A 13,765-nucleotide genomic window follows, 5' to 3' on the forward strand; every position below is an offset into this window, starting at 1 on the left:
CACGAGGTCAACTCTAGGGAAATTTCCTTACAAAGCTATACAAAATATATTCAATTTTACAGCAAAAATGATTGATATAGGTCTGATGTTTTGACGTATCTAGTTATTTTAAATATTGTAAATTTAGAAAGATGTATCCGTAATTATTTTGTTACAGTCAGATTTCTTTTTAAACTATTTTAAAATTTACCGATGAATAGGATATCTTTAAACGCTTGCATGGGCAGGTTTATGTTCATTATTCCTATTTATTTTGGTCGGAGCGTGTTCAAATCCAATAAAGCTTGAAGTTATGATAGATTTGATATGCACGCTCCGACCGAAATCATCACCTCATAATATTTAAAGAATGGTGCCTTTTTGCTTTTAATTATATTATTTCCAATTTCTACACTTCAAAACAACATTTCAAAACCACTGGGTTTTATTTTTCATGCACAGCACATGTTTAAATTATTACAGCAAATACCGTTTTTCGGTTATGCTGTAGGACACGCTTATTTTGTGTCGCTCATTTTTTATGAAATAATTGGGCCATAGGTTTCAAAATTGATTTGTAATGTTATTACAGTAAAGGACACTTGAAAAATATAAATATGATATTTTATATGACATAGCCAGGCATTATAACCAGGATGTGCGCATGCGTGAACCAACTTTCCATCGGGATTGGTAAACGTTTGGAAGGAAATTCGATTGCTTCTTGGAGAAACTTCGAACTGATGATAGGTGCCAAAAAAAACCGCGACTTTTATATCATATAGTCATTAAAAGTGATAGGAATGTTATGTACCTTTGGTTTACACTAAAAAAAGATAATTAAATATTTGCGAGGACAATAAAGGCAATGTTACAGGAAAACAATAGCCACGTAGCTTAAAACGAGTGGGTTGGTGGGGGTGACAGGGAGAGGCCTGTCCCCATGCAATTGCTCCCCCTTTCCTAGAATTTTCGGAGCATGTAAAAAATTGAAAGTGACTGGGAGGAAATAAACAGTGAAATTTAAGTTTCAGGTAAACTTAGCATTTCTATGGCTACCCCCACGGTGTACGATTTTCGAATTTTTTAAAGACTTTTTTTTTTGCATGTCAAGAATTGTTTGGCGATTCTCCCATCCCAACCCCCTCTTTTCACTTGTTTACGATGCCACCTGCCTGAACAAAATATCACGGTTTCCTTACATATACCAGTAAAAAAGAATTGGGTTTATACATAAACCAATATTACTGTATCTCATACAATATACCATTCACCAGGTTCTATAAACACCTACGTTTAAATTCAATATTAAAAAAATCAAGGTTAGGAGGAAAGGGATAATTTATTTTGTTTTTCTTTTTTTCAGGGGGGTTGGGGGGGGGGGGGGGTAGGGGAGGGGTAAGGGTGGTCAGAACACCGACCCCATGTAGCTCTATCCATAACCCCTCACCAAGGTCTCTGTGTCCATCACCTGGGTCTGTATACCCATCACCAGGGTCAGAATACATATTACCAGGGTCAGAGTAAGTACTACCAGAGTCGGTAAACGTATCAACAGGGTCTGTATACGCATAACCAGATTCAGTATACCAATCACCAGGACACCAGGGTCTCAATACTTATCCCGAGGGTCAATGTGTCTTTGTGCTCATCACCAGGGTCTGTTTACCCATAGCCAAAAATCCACGTATTATCACCAGGGTCTCAATGCCTATCACCAGTGTCAGTGTACGTTTCACCAGGGTCTATATGCCTATCACCGGGTCTGTATATTAGTATTAATAGGGCCAGAGTGCAAATCACTAGCGTCTGTATTTCCATATCCAGAATCAGTAAACCCATCACCAGGGTAAGTTTACCTATAACCAAGGTTAGTGTACCCAATTACAAGAGTGTGTACATGTATACGCGTAACCAGAGCCAGTATACCCATCACCTGGGTCTCAATACCTATAACAATATAGGTTTTGAGACCCTGGTAATGGGCAGACCCTGGTGATACGAACACTGACCTTGGTGATATGCATTAAGACCCTGATGATGGGTTCTAATGACTTGGTGATCGGCACACAGACCCTGGTGATACGTACACTGACCCTGGTAATAGATATAGACATCCTGATAATCGTAATATTGACCCAGTTGATGGGTATACAGACCCTGGTGATACGAACACTGACCCTAGTGATACATACACTGACCCTGATGATACGTACACTGACCCAGGCTTTTTGTATGCAGACCCAGATGATGGGCACACAGACCCTGGTGATACGTACACTGACCCTGGTAATAGATATAGACATCCTGATAATCGTAATACTGACCCAGGTTATGGGTATACAGACCCTGGTGATACGAACACTGACCCTAGTGATACATACACTATGCTATTAAAACATTTAAAAATCCAAATCCGTGGGGGCATGGGGAAAGGCGTACCTTAAACTTCAATTCTACAGTTTATTTCCTCCCTTTCATTTCAGTTTTAACCTGGTCCCAAAAACATTAGGGGGGGGGGGCTCCTTGTTAATTCACCTTTTATATGTAAAAGAAAAATGTTTGCTGCGAGAAAGCGTGTGCTGAAGGGGGTAGTCTAGCTCGTCCCCCTGCCCCTGCTCCACTCCACACCCCCTCCCCCTCCGATGCTAAGTGCCTGTTGTTTTCCTGTAACATTGCTCTTTTTTGTTCTCTCAAATACTAATATTTATACAACATTTTGGTGTAAATCTAATGAACACAACATTCCTACCTCTTTTAATGAACATTTATAATGTAAATTTCGAATTTTCCTAATTGCGCGAATATCAGTTCGAAATTCCTCCAAACAGCTTTCAAATTTCCTCCCAAACGTTTACCGAAAAGTCGGTACACGCATGCGTACATCCTGGTTATAGTGCCTGGTTGTACTTTATAAAATCAATGTACTGAAGAACTGATGGGAGTTGATTTTTTCGATTATTATTTATTTTAAAATCAATGATATGTAATTTTGTATGAATTACGCACATTTTTAATAATATGAATTCTTTCACAGGAATTTCGTGAAAACCCAATATGAATCATGTTGTATAATATTCAAAGATCTATTCTATCAAACTACGTATCAGTAATCGGAATAGTTATGAGAAATTGTATGGATCCAAGCAAAATTGAACTCTAGTCTCGTTCAACCAGACTCTCAGCTGTATCCGTTAATCACCGACAAGCAAGAGAGACTCTCTGCTTGTCGGAGATTTACGGAGACAGCCGAGCGTCTGGTTGAACGAGCTCTGGCGTAAGAATATATAAAATGTACGACTTCAAAAATTATCTAAATTGTTCGTACCATTTAAAATCTAACTATTTTCAAGGTATCTTTAAATAAGTTTCCTTGAAAAACAATGCTTAAGAACTCATTACATCGAATTTATTGATTAGAAGTAAATGTTGTCAGCAATGTTGATTTGTACTTAGGTCCAAACACTGTTTCACATTCGGTTTGCCTGAGTAACTGCATACATGTAGGAGAGTTGATTAAAATCAACTCCCAAAAATATCCTATTCTATACATCGTTCTGATGGTAAGTTGGTTCACGCATGTGCACATTCTGGTTATAATGCCTAGCTACATCATATAAAATATTATATTTATATTTTTAAGTGCCCTTTACTGTGATTACCCAGCCCAATAATTTTATAAAATATGAGCGACACAAAATGGGCGTGTCATACAGCATAACCGAAAAACAGTATTGGCTGCGCTGCGTAATCATACATAGCATGTGTTATTCATTAAAAAACAGTGGTTTTAGAATGTTGTTTTGAAGTGTGGAAATTGGAAATAATATAAATATAAGTATTAAAGTAATAAGGAATCATTCTTTGAATATTATGAGTTGATAATTTCGGTCAGCGCGTGGTCATATCTATCATAAATCCCGTCGAGCTTTATTTGATTTGAACACGTACCGGCCAAAATCATCTGAGACTAGTAATACTCAAAGAATGATTCCTTATTCTTAAATCAATTTTATTCCAGACCAGTATTTTATTTTAAGTAAGGCGTAATCTCACGGTTTGGTGATGTAATGAGATAAAAAAAAAATGCAGATATGTTAATAAATCAGCATGATCATTGATTGATAGCATTAATTAAACAATTTTTTGGAATTTTGCACACTCAGAAACCCGTCGATAATTAAACAATTTTATTGAATTTTGCACACTCAGAAACCCGTCGAAACAAATCTGTATATATTGTATTTTTGGTGAAACTGCATTGTTACATATAGTTCTTAAATATTTTGTTTCTATCTATGTAGGAATTCTAGCAAAGCTGATAAAGTTAGGTGTCTTTTGGAATTGTTACATCTGTTATCATGGTTACATTTACTTCATTTAATACCACTTCGCCGTTTTAACGCCGATCAGTTGATCGGCGCATTTTGTCGTACGCCGATATGGGACAAATGAAGTCCGCCCCGTTTAATTTGTTCCCCAAAACATGAAATTTGTTACCACAAATTGGGTGAAAATATGTTATAACCGAGTTTAAAAAACCGAAATTACGAATTAAAACTTTGAAATAACGTATTCAAGAATTCGTTATTTCAAATTTAATTTGTTATAACGAATTTAACAGATTTATAACAGATTTTGAAATTTGAAATAACGAATTCAGTGAATTTGTTAAAACAGATTAAATTCGTTATAACGAATTCCTAAAATTTGTTATAACAAATTTAATTCGTGATAACGGATTCAACAATTCGTTATAACGATTTAAATTCGTTTTAACAAATTCAAGAATTCGTTATATCAAATTCAAAAATATTTTTTGATAGGTCCTAAATGGGCTTCCGTAGTTTCCTCCATTTGGTTCAAAAAGATATTATTGTTAGTTAAGTTAAAATCAACGTATTGAGGCTTTATGTAATTTGACATCATTATTACCTCCAATGGGTTTTTGTTTGCATGATTCATTTCTAAACAAAATCATTGTAATATAAACAGAATGCAGATTATAATCAATTACGATTAAAACAATTCTGAACAGTCTTTCTAAAACATAAATACGAAAAATGACAAAAAACAACTATGTTAAAGTATCCTGTTAAATTGGAATTGGATTTGTTCATGATCAAATCGTCGAAAAATGGGCTTTAATTGATGAATTATTAAGGAGATATCTTTTTAATATAAATATGATAAATACAATCTACAAAAACAGACAATATAACATCACGAAGAAACAAGAAATTGCATTTCACTTGTTCATAGTTCATCATGCATTGAGGGATTGCCTTTTTGCAATATTTTATTTATCAGATTCGTTGCTCCAGATTTTAGATGTTTTCCCTTTGTAATGGGTGTGTCAATAATAACATACTGTTCTTCTATGTCATCGTAGGGTGGCCAGTCAGGAGCTCCGTCAGAATTTGGATCTCTAAGATAAAAACAAAGAAATATATAATAAGTGTAAGACTAAATCTGAACTATTGCTATCAACATTTTAGTACTGTATATATTTAAACATTGCAATTACATTCTTTCGTTAGTTTTTGTGGGAATGCAAATTAACAAACACTAAAAAGGCTTCGTTTGTTTGATTATTTGAATAGTTTGTTATTCAGTGACCTTTGACCAAAATCCAATCTACTTCTCCATCTTGCCACAGCCAATTCATACTATCCATATCCATACTATGACCTGATAGTGTGTATTATTCATACAAGGTACGGATATAATAGGTTTATGAAGGTATGAATATTACCCTTGACCTTCAAAAATATATTGAGTTTTTAATTTTTTGCAGTCTGTGAAGTAGGTACACATAATATATTTCAATGTATTATTATCGAACGGAAGCAGTTTTACATGTCTTTTTTAAAAAACAAATATAAATACCATGTCTTGCGCAATACAATATAATATTTCTAAAACTAAAACGTTTAATATGAACACCAATTTGATGACAATTTTATCTTTATAGTAAAAGTACTCTGAGGGTAAATTATTTTATATTTACCAACATTCACACATTTCAGTTCTATAAAATTTTATTATATATTATTGTAATTCTTATAAAAAATTGTGGACCATGTTTTCCGTTTTACGGCTTTCACAGATCCTAACACTTAAGCTTCATTTGACGAAACTAAAGACACTTTAATCGGGTATATTCATTGATTTTTCATCACGTCTTTTAAGAAGAAAAACCCAAAAAGTAATATTTATCAGACTTTAAAACAATTGACATTGGATTAAAACGCATTAACTGTTATTCGGGTTTATAGAGCTGATAAAATACATTACCTACCCAAACTTAGCAAATTTAGTCCAATACTGAATGACTTCGCTTGATAATTTGTCAAAGGCGGCAATATCTATTGTCTTCAGTTTCTCCTCTGAAATATGATCGCGTGAAACGTTGAACAATAGAGGCAATTCATCTCCGTGCCTCGCCCCTTTAAACCATGAGGGAAGCAATTCTGTTGGAAGGAGAGAAAATGGAGAGGTTTTGGTGATAAAATACTGGAAAGTTTTGGTTTTTTCGTTTTTCTTTGCGTGCATGGATAACATGATATTGCTCGGAACAATGAACCACGAATCGGTATAAAACTCAAACACTTTGTTACTCTGTTCATCAACACCTTCAGCTGTGTAATAGTCACATATTTCTTGAGTCAGAGAGGGAATGTTTCCAACTCTCATCTCAACGTACATTGGAGCAATAACTTCACATAGAACACTCTTAGGGACACCCTCTGCTACGTTTACATTCAGTTTTTCAAAAGCACCTGGAGGTACATTAAAAAAGCCCATGATTCCTTCGCCATCTAAGGTACCGGACATGAAATCAATGCTACGAAAGAATCGGTAAACTTCGCTGTCCCAATATTTAGAATATGATAGATCTGTTTTTATCAACGTACCATCAATAGTTGGAGTCATGCTTCCTATCTGGGCTGTGATATTATCCGGGTTTACAAATTCTGTAAAAGTAATTGCTTCTGTTATATTTTCTGCATGTAGGTCTTGAAGACATGAAAGCGTTTCTGATATACTTTCTCTCTTACAATTCGTATTCTTCAATAGTATTGTATTTATTTGCTCCTCTGCTTTTCTCCCCGCTATCGCATAAAATGGAACCGCTCCACTTTGGGAAATAGCTCTTTGAAAAAGTCCCTCATTAGAAGGAATCAGTGTTTGAAGACTTACACTCATTCCACCTGCCGACTGTCCAAATATAGTTACAGATTTAGAATTTCCACCAAAAGCTGCAATGTTTTTTTTAATCCAGCGAAAAGCTTCGATTTGATCCCAGAGACCATAATTTCCTGGAACCAAGGGATCATGCAATGTCAAAAATCCGAAAAGACCCAATCTATAATTAATGGTTACTACGATGACATCACCTCCCAAAACAATTTTCTGAGGTTTGTACTGACTCGCTCCACCAAGGACAAACCCACCGCCATGAATCCAAACCATTACTGATAACTGTTTTTCTTTTGATATTTTCCCTGGAACATAGACATTAAGATACAGACAATCTTCGTCGTTTTCTAAAGTATCTAGTCCAGGAACTGGACTGTCCACCTGGGGACATTGAGGAGCATTTCTGTCTCTAATTCCTTTAACGTCTGTCCATTCTTCGATCGGTCTCGTTTTCTGGAAACGTAATTTTCCAACTGGAGGCTGAGCGTATGGAATCTTTATAAATCTGTATACCTGTCCCTCCTCGTAGTTTTCCTCGTAACCTCTCACCCATCCTGATGGGGTCCTGACTTCTACGACATTTTGTATACCAGAACCTTGCACCGTCACAACGCTAAATATAGCTAAGAGCAGTATGAAAAGACTTAGGTCTGTCATTGTATATTTATCGTCTGAAAAAAATAAAGTACATAATTATTAATCACAGCATTTCGTACATAATATTTTGAATGCCTATTGGTTAGAAGTTGTGTTAATATTTTACAAGGCCTATCTTGAGAGTGTCATTCTAGGCTATATAAGTCTCCTTGAGAAAAAAAGAGCTCTGCATAGAGATGTAGAAAACCATTAAAATTTTCATTTTAAAATATGTAGATTTTTTCTTCACTAAATACTGTTGAACCATCATTGTTCGTGGGGGACCAATGTTCGTTGCTTTAGTGGGTAACCCTTGCACACGAATTAACATCCCTACGGACGTATACATACAAGCATTTGTTTAGTATTTATTTACAAAATAGAACTTACTAACGACGAAATCACGGCCCCACGAACTAGGAAAATTTTGGCTACCCACAGTAGAAATCTATAGCTGAACAAATCCTTTTGTTAACGCTATGGTAGATCTGAAGGGTAGCCACCCAGCCTTCATAGACTGATCAAATAATAAAATTAATGTAATATAGAAAAATCAAAATCACTTCCTAATGTAATTGAATCGCAATACATGTACACAACACGATCGTAGTCACAAAACATTAATCTCAAATAATACCGAAATATGATCTGGAAACTTTGTATACATACATTCGATAGAAACCGAATGCAATAATAAGATGGTTGAATGAATATTATATAGTAATGTAAAGCTTAAAATATACCATACTTACCAATTTGCAATGACACTGGAGTATATTTATAATGCAGACTGGTATTTGTAGATCACAGATCAGCTTTTTGTTCAATATCAAATAACATAGTCGTGTTAGAGCTAAAAATAAATCAACCATCTTTTAACACGAGTATATACATTAGATGCATATTGAAGGCAAAGTATGAAAAATCAATAAAACACCCTGATATATTACATGTCATTAAATCAAACTTACCGGTTTGCATTAACACTAGTGAATGCAAAAAAAAAACTAGTGGATAAAATCACAGATCAGTTGTTGTTGCCTGAACTCTAGACCGATAAACTATATATAGGTTTTTTTTTTAACTCTGTATTTTGCAAGAGCTAAAATTAGATTCACCGTCTCTGTGATAAGGCATACATGAAACTGATATTACTTCAAAATAATGACAAATACAGAACCCTGTTTTTGTTTGATTTTGTATTCAATGTGACATGCAAAAATAGAGGGTCTCATAGTGTCAGATTAATAAGAGGATCACCATATTTGTCATCGTTCTAAATATTAACATACAAGATCAGATAATAGGCGGAACTCGACGGATTGGATCGAGGTGTGAGGCCTCAAGAGGGATTTCTTTTTTTTTGCTTGTTTGTATGAATGCTCTGAGACAAGCTGTTTTATTTCAAAGGACTTAAACTTCAATAAGGTATTGCATGAAAAAAGAAACGTTGACAGATGGCAAACTTTGGATACCTTGTTCTTAAATCATAGATATTCTGATATCTAATTCAAATAAATTTCTGTTTTCTTTGATGATTCCTTATTGGACCCTTAACATTTCATGTGTATATTGTATTTTATTGCTACCGTATAAGGGCCGGTAATGAAAATTCAGCAATTTTTTTTTTATTTTGCATGTTGTACATTCGACTTATCCATATTTGGACGGTAAAGAACCACATGAACTCCTATGTTTATTGTACTTTAAATTTACTATATTTTGACTAGGTCACTACCAATATCTATCACAAATGTAATTTAATATTTGAATACTAAAACACAAATTATGAAAATATTAAAACAGGGTCACTTGTACATGTTATAAACAAACGAAGTGCACTGCTGGGCTCGTTGATTTATTCAAGAAGAAAACAGGTCCTAAAAACAAATATAAGCAATAATAAATATTTGGCAATAATCTGTATATAAATTCGATAATCGATTTACAATATATGCATATATAATTAGGTAATGAATGAATTGGAGTTTTAAATCAAACAAATCTAAATTACACTTATTATAATTTTACATATCTCTAAACTTTAATCTAAATTAAATAATGCAAAAATGATCATAGAAACATAAATACCCATTTGTGAAATGAAAACCCACAGCCGGTGATCAGAATAAATTTCAATGAAAGATGTACATGGACACTCGCTGCCATGAACACTATACCAAAAAATGGCGCAAAATACAATAAACTGGTTTGACCAGGTGTAATTTCTGGGTAAATACGTAATACTATTATCTAAATCACGTGATCAGAAAACTCCTTATATTTTTAGATATCGATCCACAGGTACCCAATAATCAAAGAGAGATAACTCTTTTGGGAAAACAGTAAAAATTGAAATGGAAGTAATTACGTTCTAGGTATTTGACAAATAAATATATATGAAAATATGACCCCTATTACATCCCCCCCCCCCCCTGTTACAATAAATGACGTCCTCGTCATTCATGTAAAAAAAAAATCATAATAATAACAATTTCTAATTAGTACGTAGCAAAAATATATACACATTCATCAAATATTACACTCTTTCATAGAATAGATATCAATGTACATGAGTAAAAAATGATTTCACCTAGCACATATATCTAATAAATCAATACTGTTCAATTATCACATATATCATGTAGATATCATACATATCATATCACTCAATGTCCATACAGTGTTTTTTTTTAATCAGGTTTCCATGTAACCAATTCCAAAAAATGTCTTTTTAACAGCTGGATCAACCATGAAATTGTCTTTGTTAATCAATGACTTCAGGTAATCAGCTCGTGACATCCAATCAACGTTCATAGTTTTACAAACATAGTCACCAGATCTTATCCATTCAGGCTGTCTTCTCGCTCTTGTTGATCTTCTCGGTTGCTGCCGAGGTGTGTCCTGTGCGTCATTACTGTCACCACTTGTATCTACACTTTGGTGTTCATTTTCCGTCGTTGTATCATTTGACATGGAATTGTCAATCACACACTTGTTGAGTTCACTCACTGTCGACGAATCAATGTTTTCAGGTTCCAAGATATCCTTTTCATTTGGAGTATTTGGATCTGAATCTTGTACCGGTACATTTCCTTTTTCTTTTTCTTCTGTATTGTTAGTTGATCTACTAACACTGCCAGCTGGTCTCACTTTTGTATAAGTAATGACTTCATCGTCTGAATCTTCAACGACATCATCGATGTGGTCTTCAGACTCCTTCCTTGATAAGCTCTCATCAAGAGTTGTCCTTCTTTGTATAGGAACTGGTTTCACTCTTCTTTCATCCTCTGCCTCAATGAAAATCATGCGTTTCCTTGGTTTAGGCTTTGGTGGTGGAGGTGACTCATATTGGTTACTGGTTTTATATGGCATGAGTAGATTTCTGTGTAAAGTTCTTGTTCTACCTGTATTGTCCTCTTTCCTAACTACAAACACAGGTATATCTGGATTAGGTCTTGAGATCACATCATAAACATCTTGCTCCCATTTGTCCGCAATCTTGTGTCTACCATCATGTGCCACAATTTTCACTAAGACTTTATCCCCTGGTTGAATAAAAGTGCTCCTAACTTTAAGATCATAATTCCTCTTCTGAGCATCTTGGGATTTACCAGTGTTTTTCTGTGCAAGTTCAAAAGAACTCTTAAGTTTCTGCTTCAATTAGTCTTCAATATACTTGTGTAATGGTTTCTTATTCATCACTGGTTGCTTGGTTCCAAACACTAGATCTATGGGTAATCTGGGCTCCCTTCCGAAGATAAGTTGGTATGGGGAAAATCCAGTAGTATCGTGTTTAGTGCTATTGTAGGCATGCACAATGGGACCAATGTATGTTTTCCAATCCTGCTTCTGATTTGGCTGAAGAGTTCCAAGCATATTAATCAATGTTCGGTTGAATCGCTCACAGATTCCATTCCCCATGGGATGATAGGGTGTTGTGCGAGTTTTCTGAATATTCAATAGTAAACAGAGTTCTTTTATCAAACTGCTTTCAAAATTTGCACCCTGGTCGGAATGGATCTTATAAGGTATTCCATATGGGCTGACAAAGTTGTTGTAAAATGCTTGAGCTGTTGTTTTTGCCGTCATGTTCCTAGTTGGTATGGCAACTGCGTACTTCGTAAAGTGGTAAGTTATGACTAAGATGTATTCATAACCCCCCTTTGATCGTTCAATAGAAAGAAAATCCATACACACTAGTTCGAGCGGTTCATAAGTCTTGATGTTGAATAGTGGAGCTCTGACATTGGTAGGAGTTTTTCGACACAAACATCTGTCACAGGTACTGATGTAATACTCAACATCTTTACTTAATCCCGGCCAAAAAAATCTGTCTTGTACTAGAGAAATAGTTCTGTCTCTGCCTTGATGTCCTAAGAGGTTATGGGAGAAATACAAGACATCTTCCACAATGTTATTGGGAACAATAAGTTGATGTTTCACTTCATCTTCATATTTTATTTCTCTGTAAAGTATTCCATCCTTAAGGAGTAATCTGTGGTAGTTCTGTAGCATCACAGTATTGAAATAAGACTTGTGAATTTCTTCTTTCCTGGGTTTTCTACCTTCCTCTACCACATCTATCCAGAATAACAAGTTAGGATCTTGACATTGCGCCCTCTTGATATCGATGGATGTAAGATCTGGAATGCTGACTTCAGGATGTTCAATCAATGAAGCTGAAACAGGTAAGCTCTCAATCAGTGGAAAAGTGATGATGTGAGCACTGCATACTGCTTGCACTGAATCTTGTGGTACTTTGCACACATTTTCTGTAATTGTAGGATGTCTGGATAAGGCATCAGCATCCGCATTCCTCTTTCCAGGTCTATAGTGTATGTCAAAGTCAAATTCAGCAAGAGCAGCAACCCATCTATGCCCTGTCGCATCAAGTTGTGCGGTGGTCAATACATATGTCAATGGGTTGTTATCTGTAAGGACACTTCAAACTTGTAACCGTATAAATAATCCTTGAACTTTTCGGTTATGGCCCATTTAAGTGCTAAGAATTCCATCTTATGCGCGGGGTAGTTGCGTTCAGCCTTGCTTAACCCTCTGCTAGCATAGGAAATAACTCTCTTGTGACCTCCATGATCCTGGTATAGTATAGCTCCTAATCCTCTTCCTGATGCATCTGTATGTACTTCAAATGGAATAGAGTAATCTGGATATGCTAGTATTGGAGGTGAGGAAAGCTGTGTCTTTAGATTGGTAAATGCCTCTTTTTGCTCTTTATTCCAGACAAATGGATTCTCTGTACTGCTTGTACCAATTTTCTGTCTGCCTTTGGATTTCTTTCTAGTTGATGGTAACAAATCTGTCAATGGTCTTGCGATCTTAGCAAAGTTCTTTACAAATTTTCTGTAATATCCGACAAATCCTAAGAAGCGTCTCACATCTTCTTTGCTTTTTGGTTGAGGCCACTGCATGACTTTGTCGATCTTTTCCTCATCCAGTTCAATACCGTCCTCAGATATGACATGGCCGACATACTTCACACGCTTCGTCAGTAAAGAGCATTTCTTAGGTGTTAGTTTCAACCCAGATTCTCTCAGTCTTTGGAACACTTTTTCCATCCTTTGTAAATGTTCTTTAAATGTTCGAGAAAATATGATAAGGTCATCCAGGAATATATAACAGATGTTTAAATGTAAATCACCCAGGCATTCCTCCATCAAACGTTGGTATGTAGCGGGGGCGTTGGTTAATCAAAATGGCATTCTGTTATATTCATAAAATCCTAAGGATCCTACTGTGAAGGCGGTTCTTTCCTTGTGTTCCTCAGCTATTTCAACTTGGTAGTATCCTGCCTTCATATCCAATACAGAAAAGAATTTGTTTCCAGCTAGGTTTTCTAAAATGTCATCTATTCTTGGTAATGCGTAATTGTCTTTGATGGTTCTTGCATTCAGCTGTCGATAATCGATACAGAGTCTTAATTGTC

The 13,765-nt window shown here is 35.3% G+C and overlaps 1 protein-coding gene across 3 annotated transcripts; it reads right to left on the reverse strand.

The window, feature by feature from the left end:
* Positions 1-4,831: 4,831 nt before the first annotated feature.
* LOC128184220 (carboxylesterase 1C-like) lies at positions 4,832-10,024 on the reverse strand. 3 transcript variants are annotated; one of them, XM_052853599.1, is made up of 5 exons: positions 9,910-10,024; positions 9,637-9,698; positions 8,571-8,671; positions 6,281-7,853; positions 4,832-5,407 (listed from the first exon to the last, which is right to left on the reverse strand). In XM_052853599.1, the coding sequence occupies exons 4-5, from the start codon at positions 7,837-7,839 to the stop codon at positions 5,236-5,238; spliced, it is 1,731 nt and encodes a 576-aa protein (XP_052709559.1). In that variant the 5' UTR covers positions 7,840-7,853; positions 8,571-8,671; positions 9,637-9,698; positions 9,910-10,024; the 3' UTR covers positions 4,832-5,235. The 3 variants fall into 3 exon arrangements, with proteins under 3 accessions (XP_052709559.1, XP_052709561.1, XP_052709558.1); XM_052853601.1 differs by lacking the exons at positions 9,637-9,698; positions 9,910-10,024 and adding exons at positions 8,209-8,335; positions 8,790-9,617; XM_052853598.1 differs by lacking the exons at positions 9,637-9,698; positions 9,910-10,024 and adding an exon at positions 8,790-9,616.
* Positions 10,025-13,765: the final 3,741 nt, after the last annotated feature.

The sequence above is a fragment of the Crassostrea angulata genome, chromosome 5, assembly GCF_025612915.1.
Source record: "Crassostrea angulata isolate pt1a10 chromosome 5, ASM2561291v2, whole genome shotgun sequence".
Lineage (NCBI taxonomy): Eukaryota > Metazoa > Mollusca > Bivalvia > Ostreida > Ostreidae > Magallana > Magallana angulata.

Bases quoted from the DNA above. Each gene is read 5' to 3' on its own strand.
- LOC128184220 (XM_052853599.1), bottom strand. From the start codon at position 7,839: ATGACAGACCTAAGTCTTTTCATACTGCTCTTAGCTATATTTAGCGTT. The intron at 5,408-6,280 runs GTAGGTAATGTA...TTTTTATCTTAG, and splicing joins ACTAAATTTGCTAAGTTTGG to AGATCCAAATTCTGACGGAG.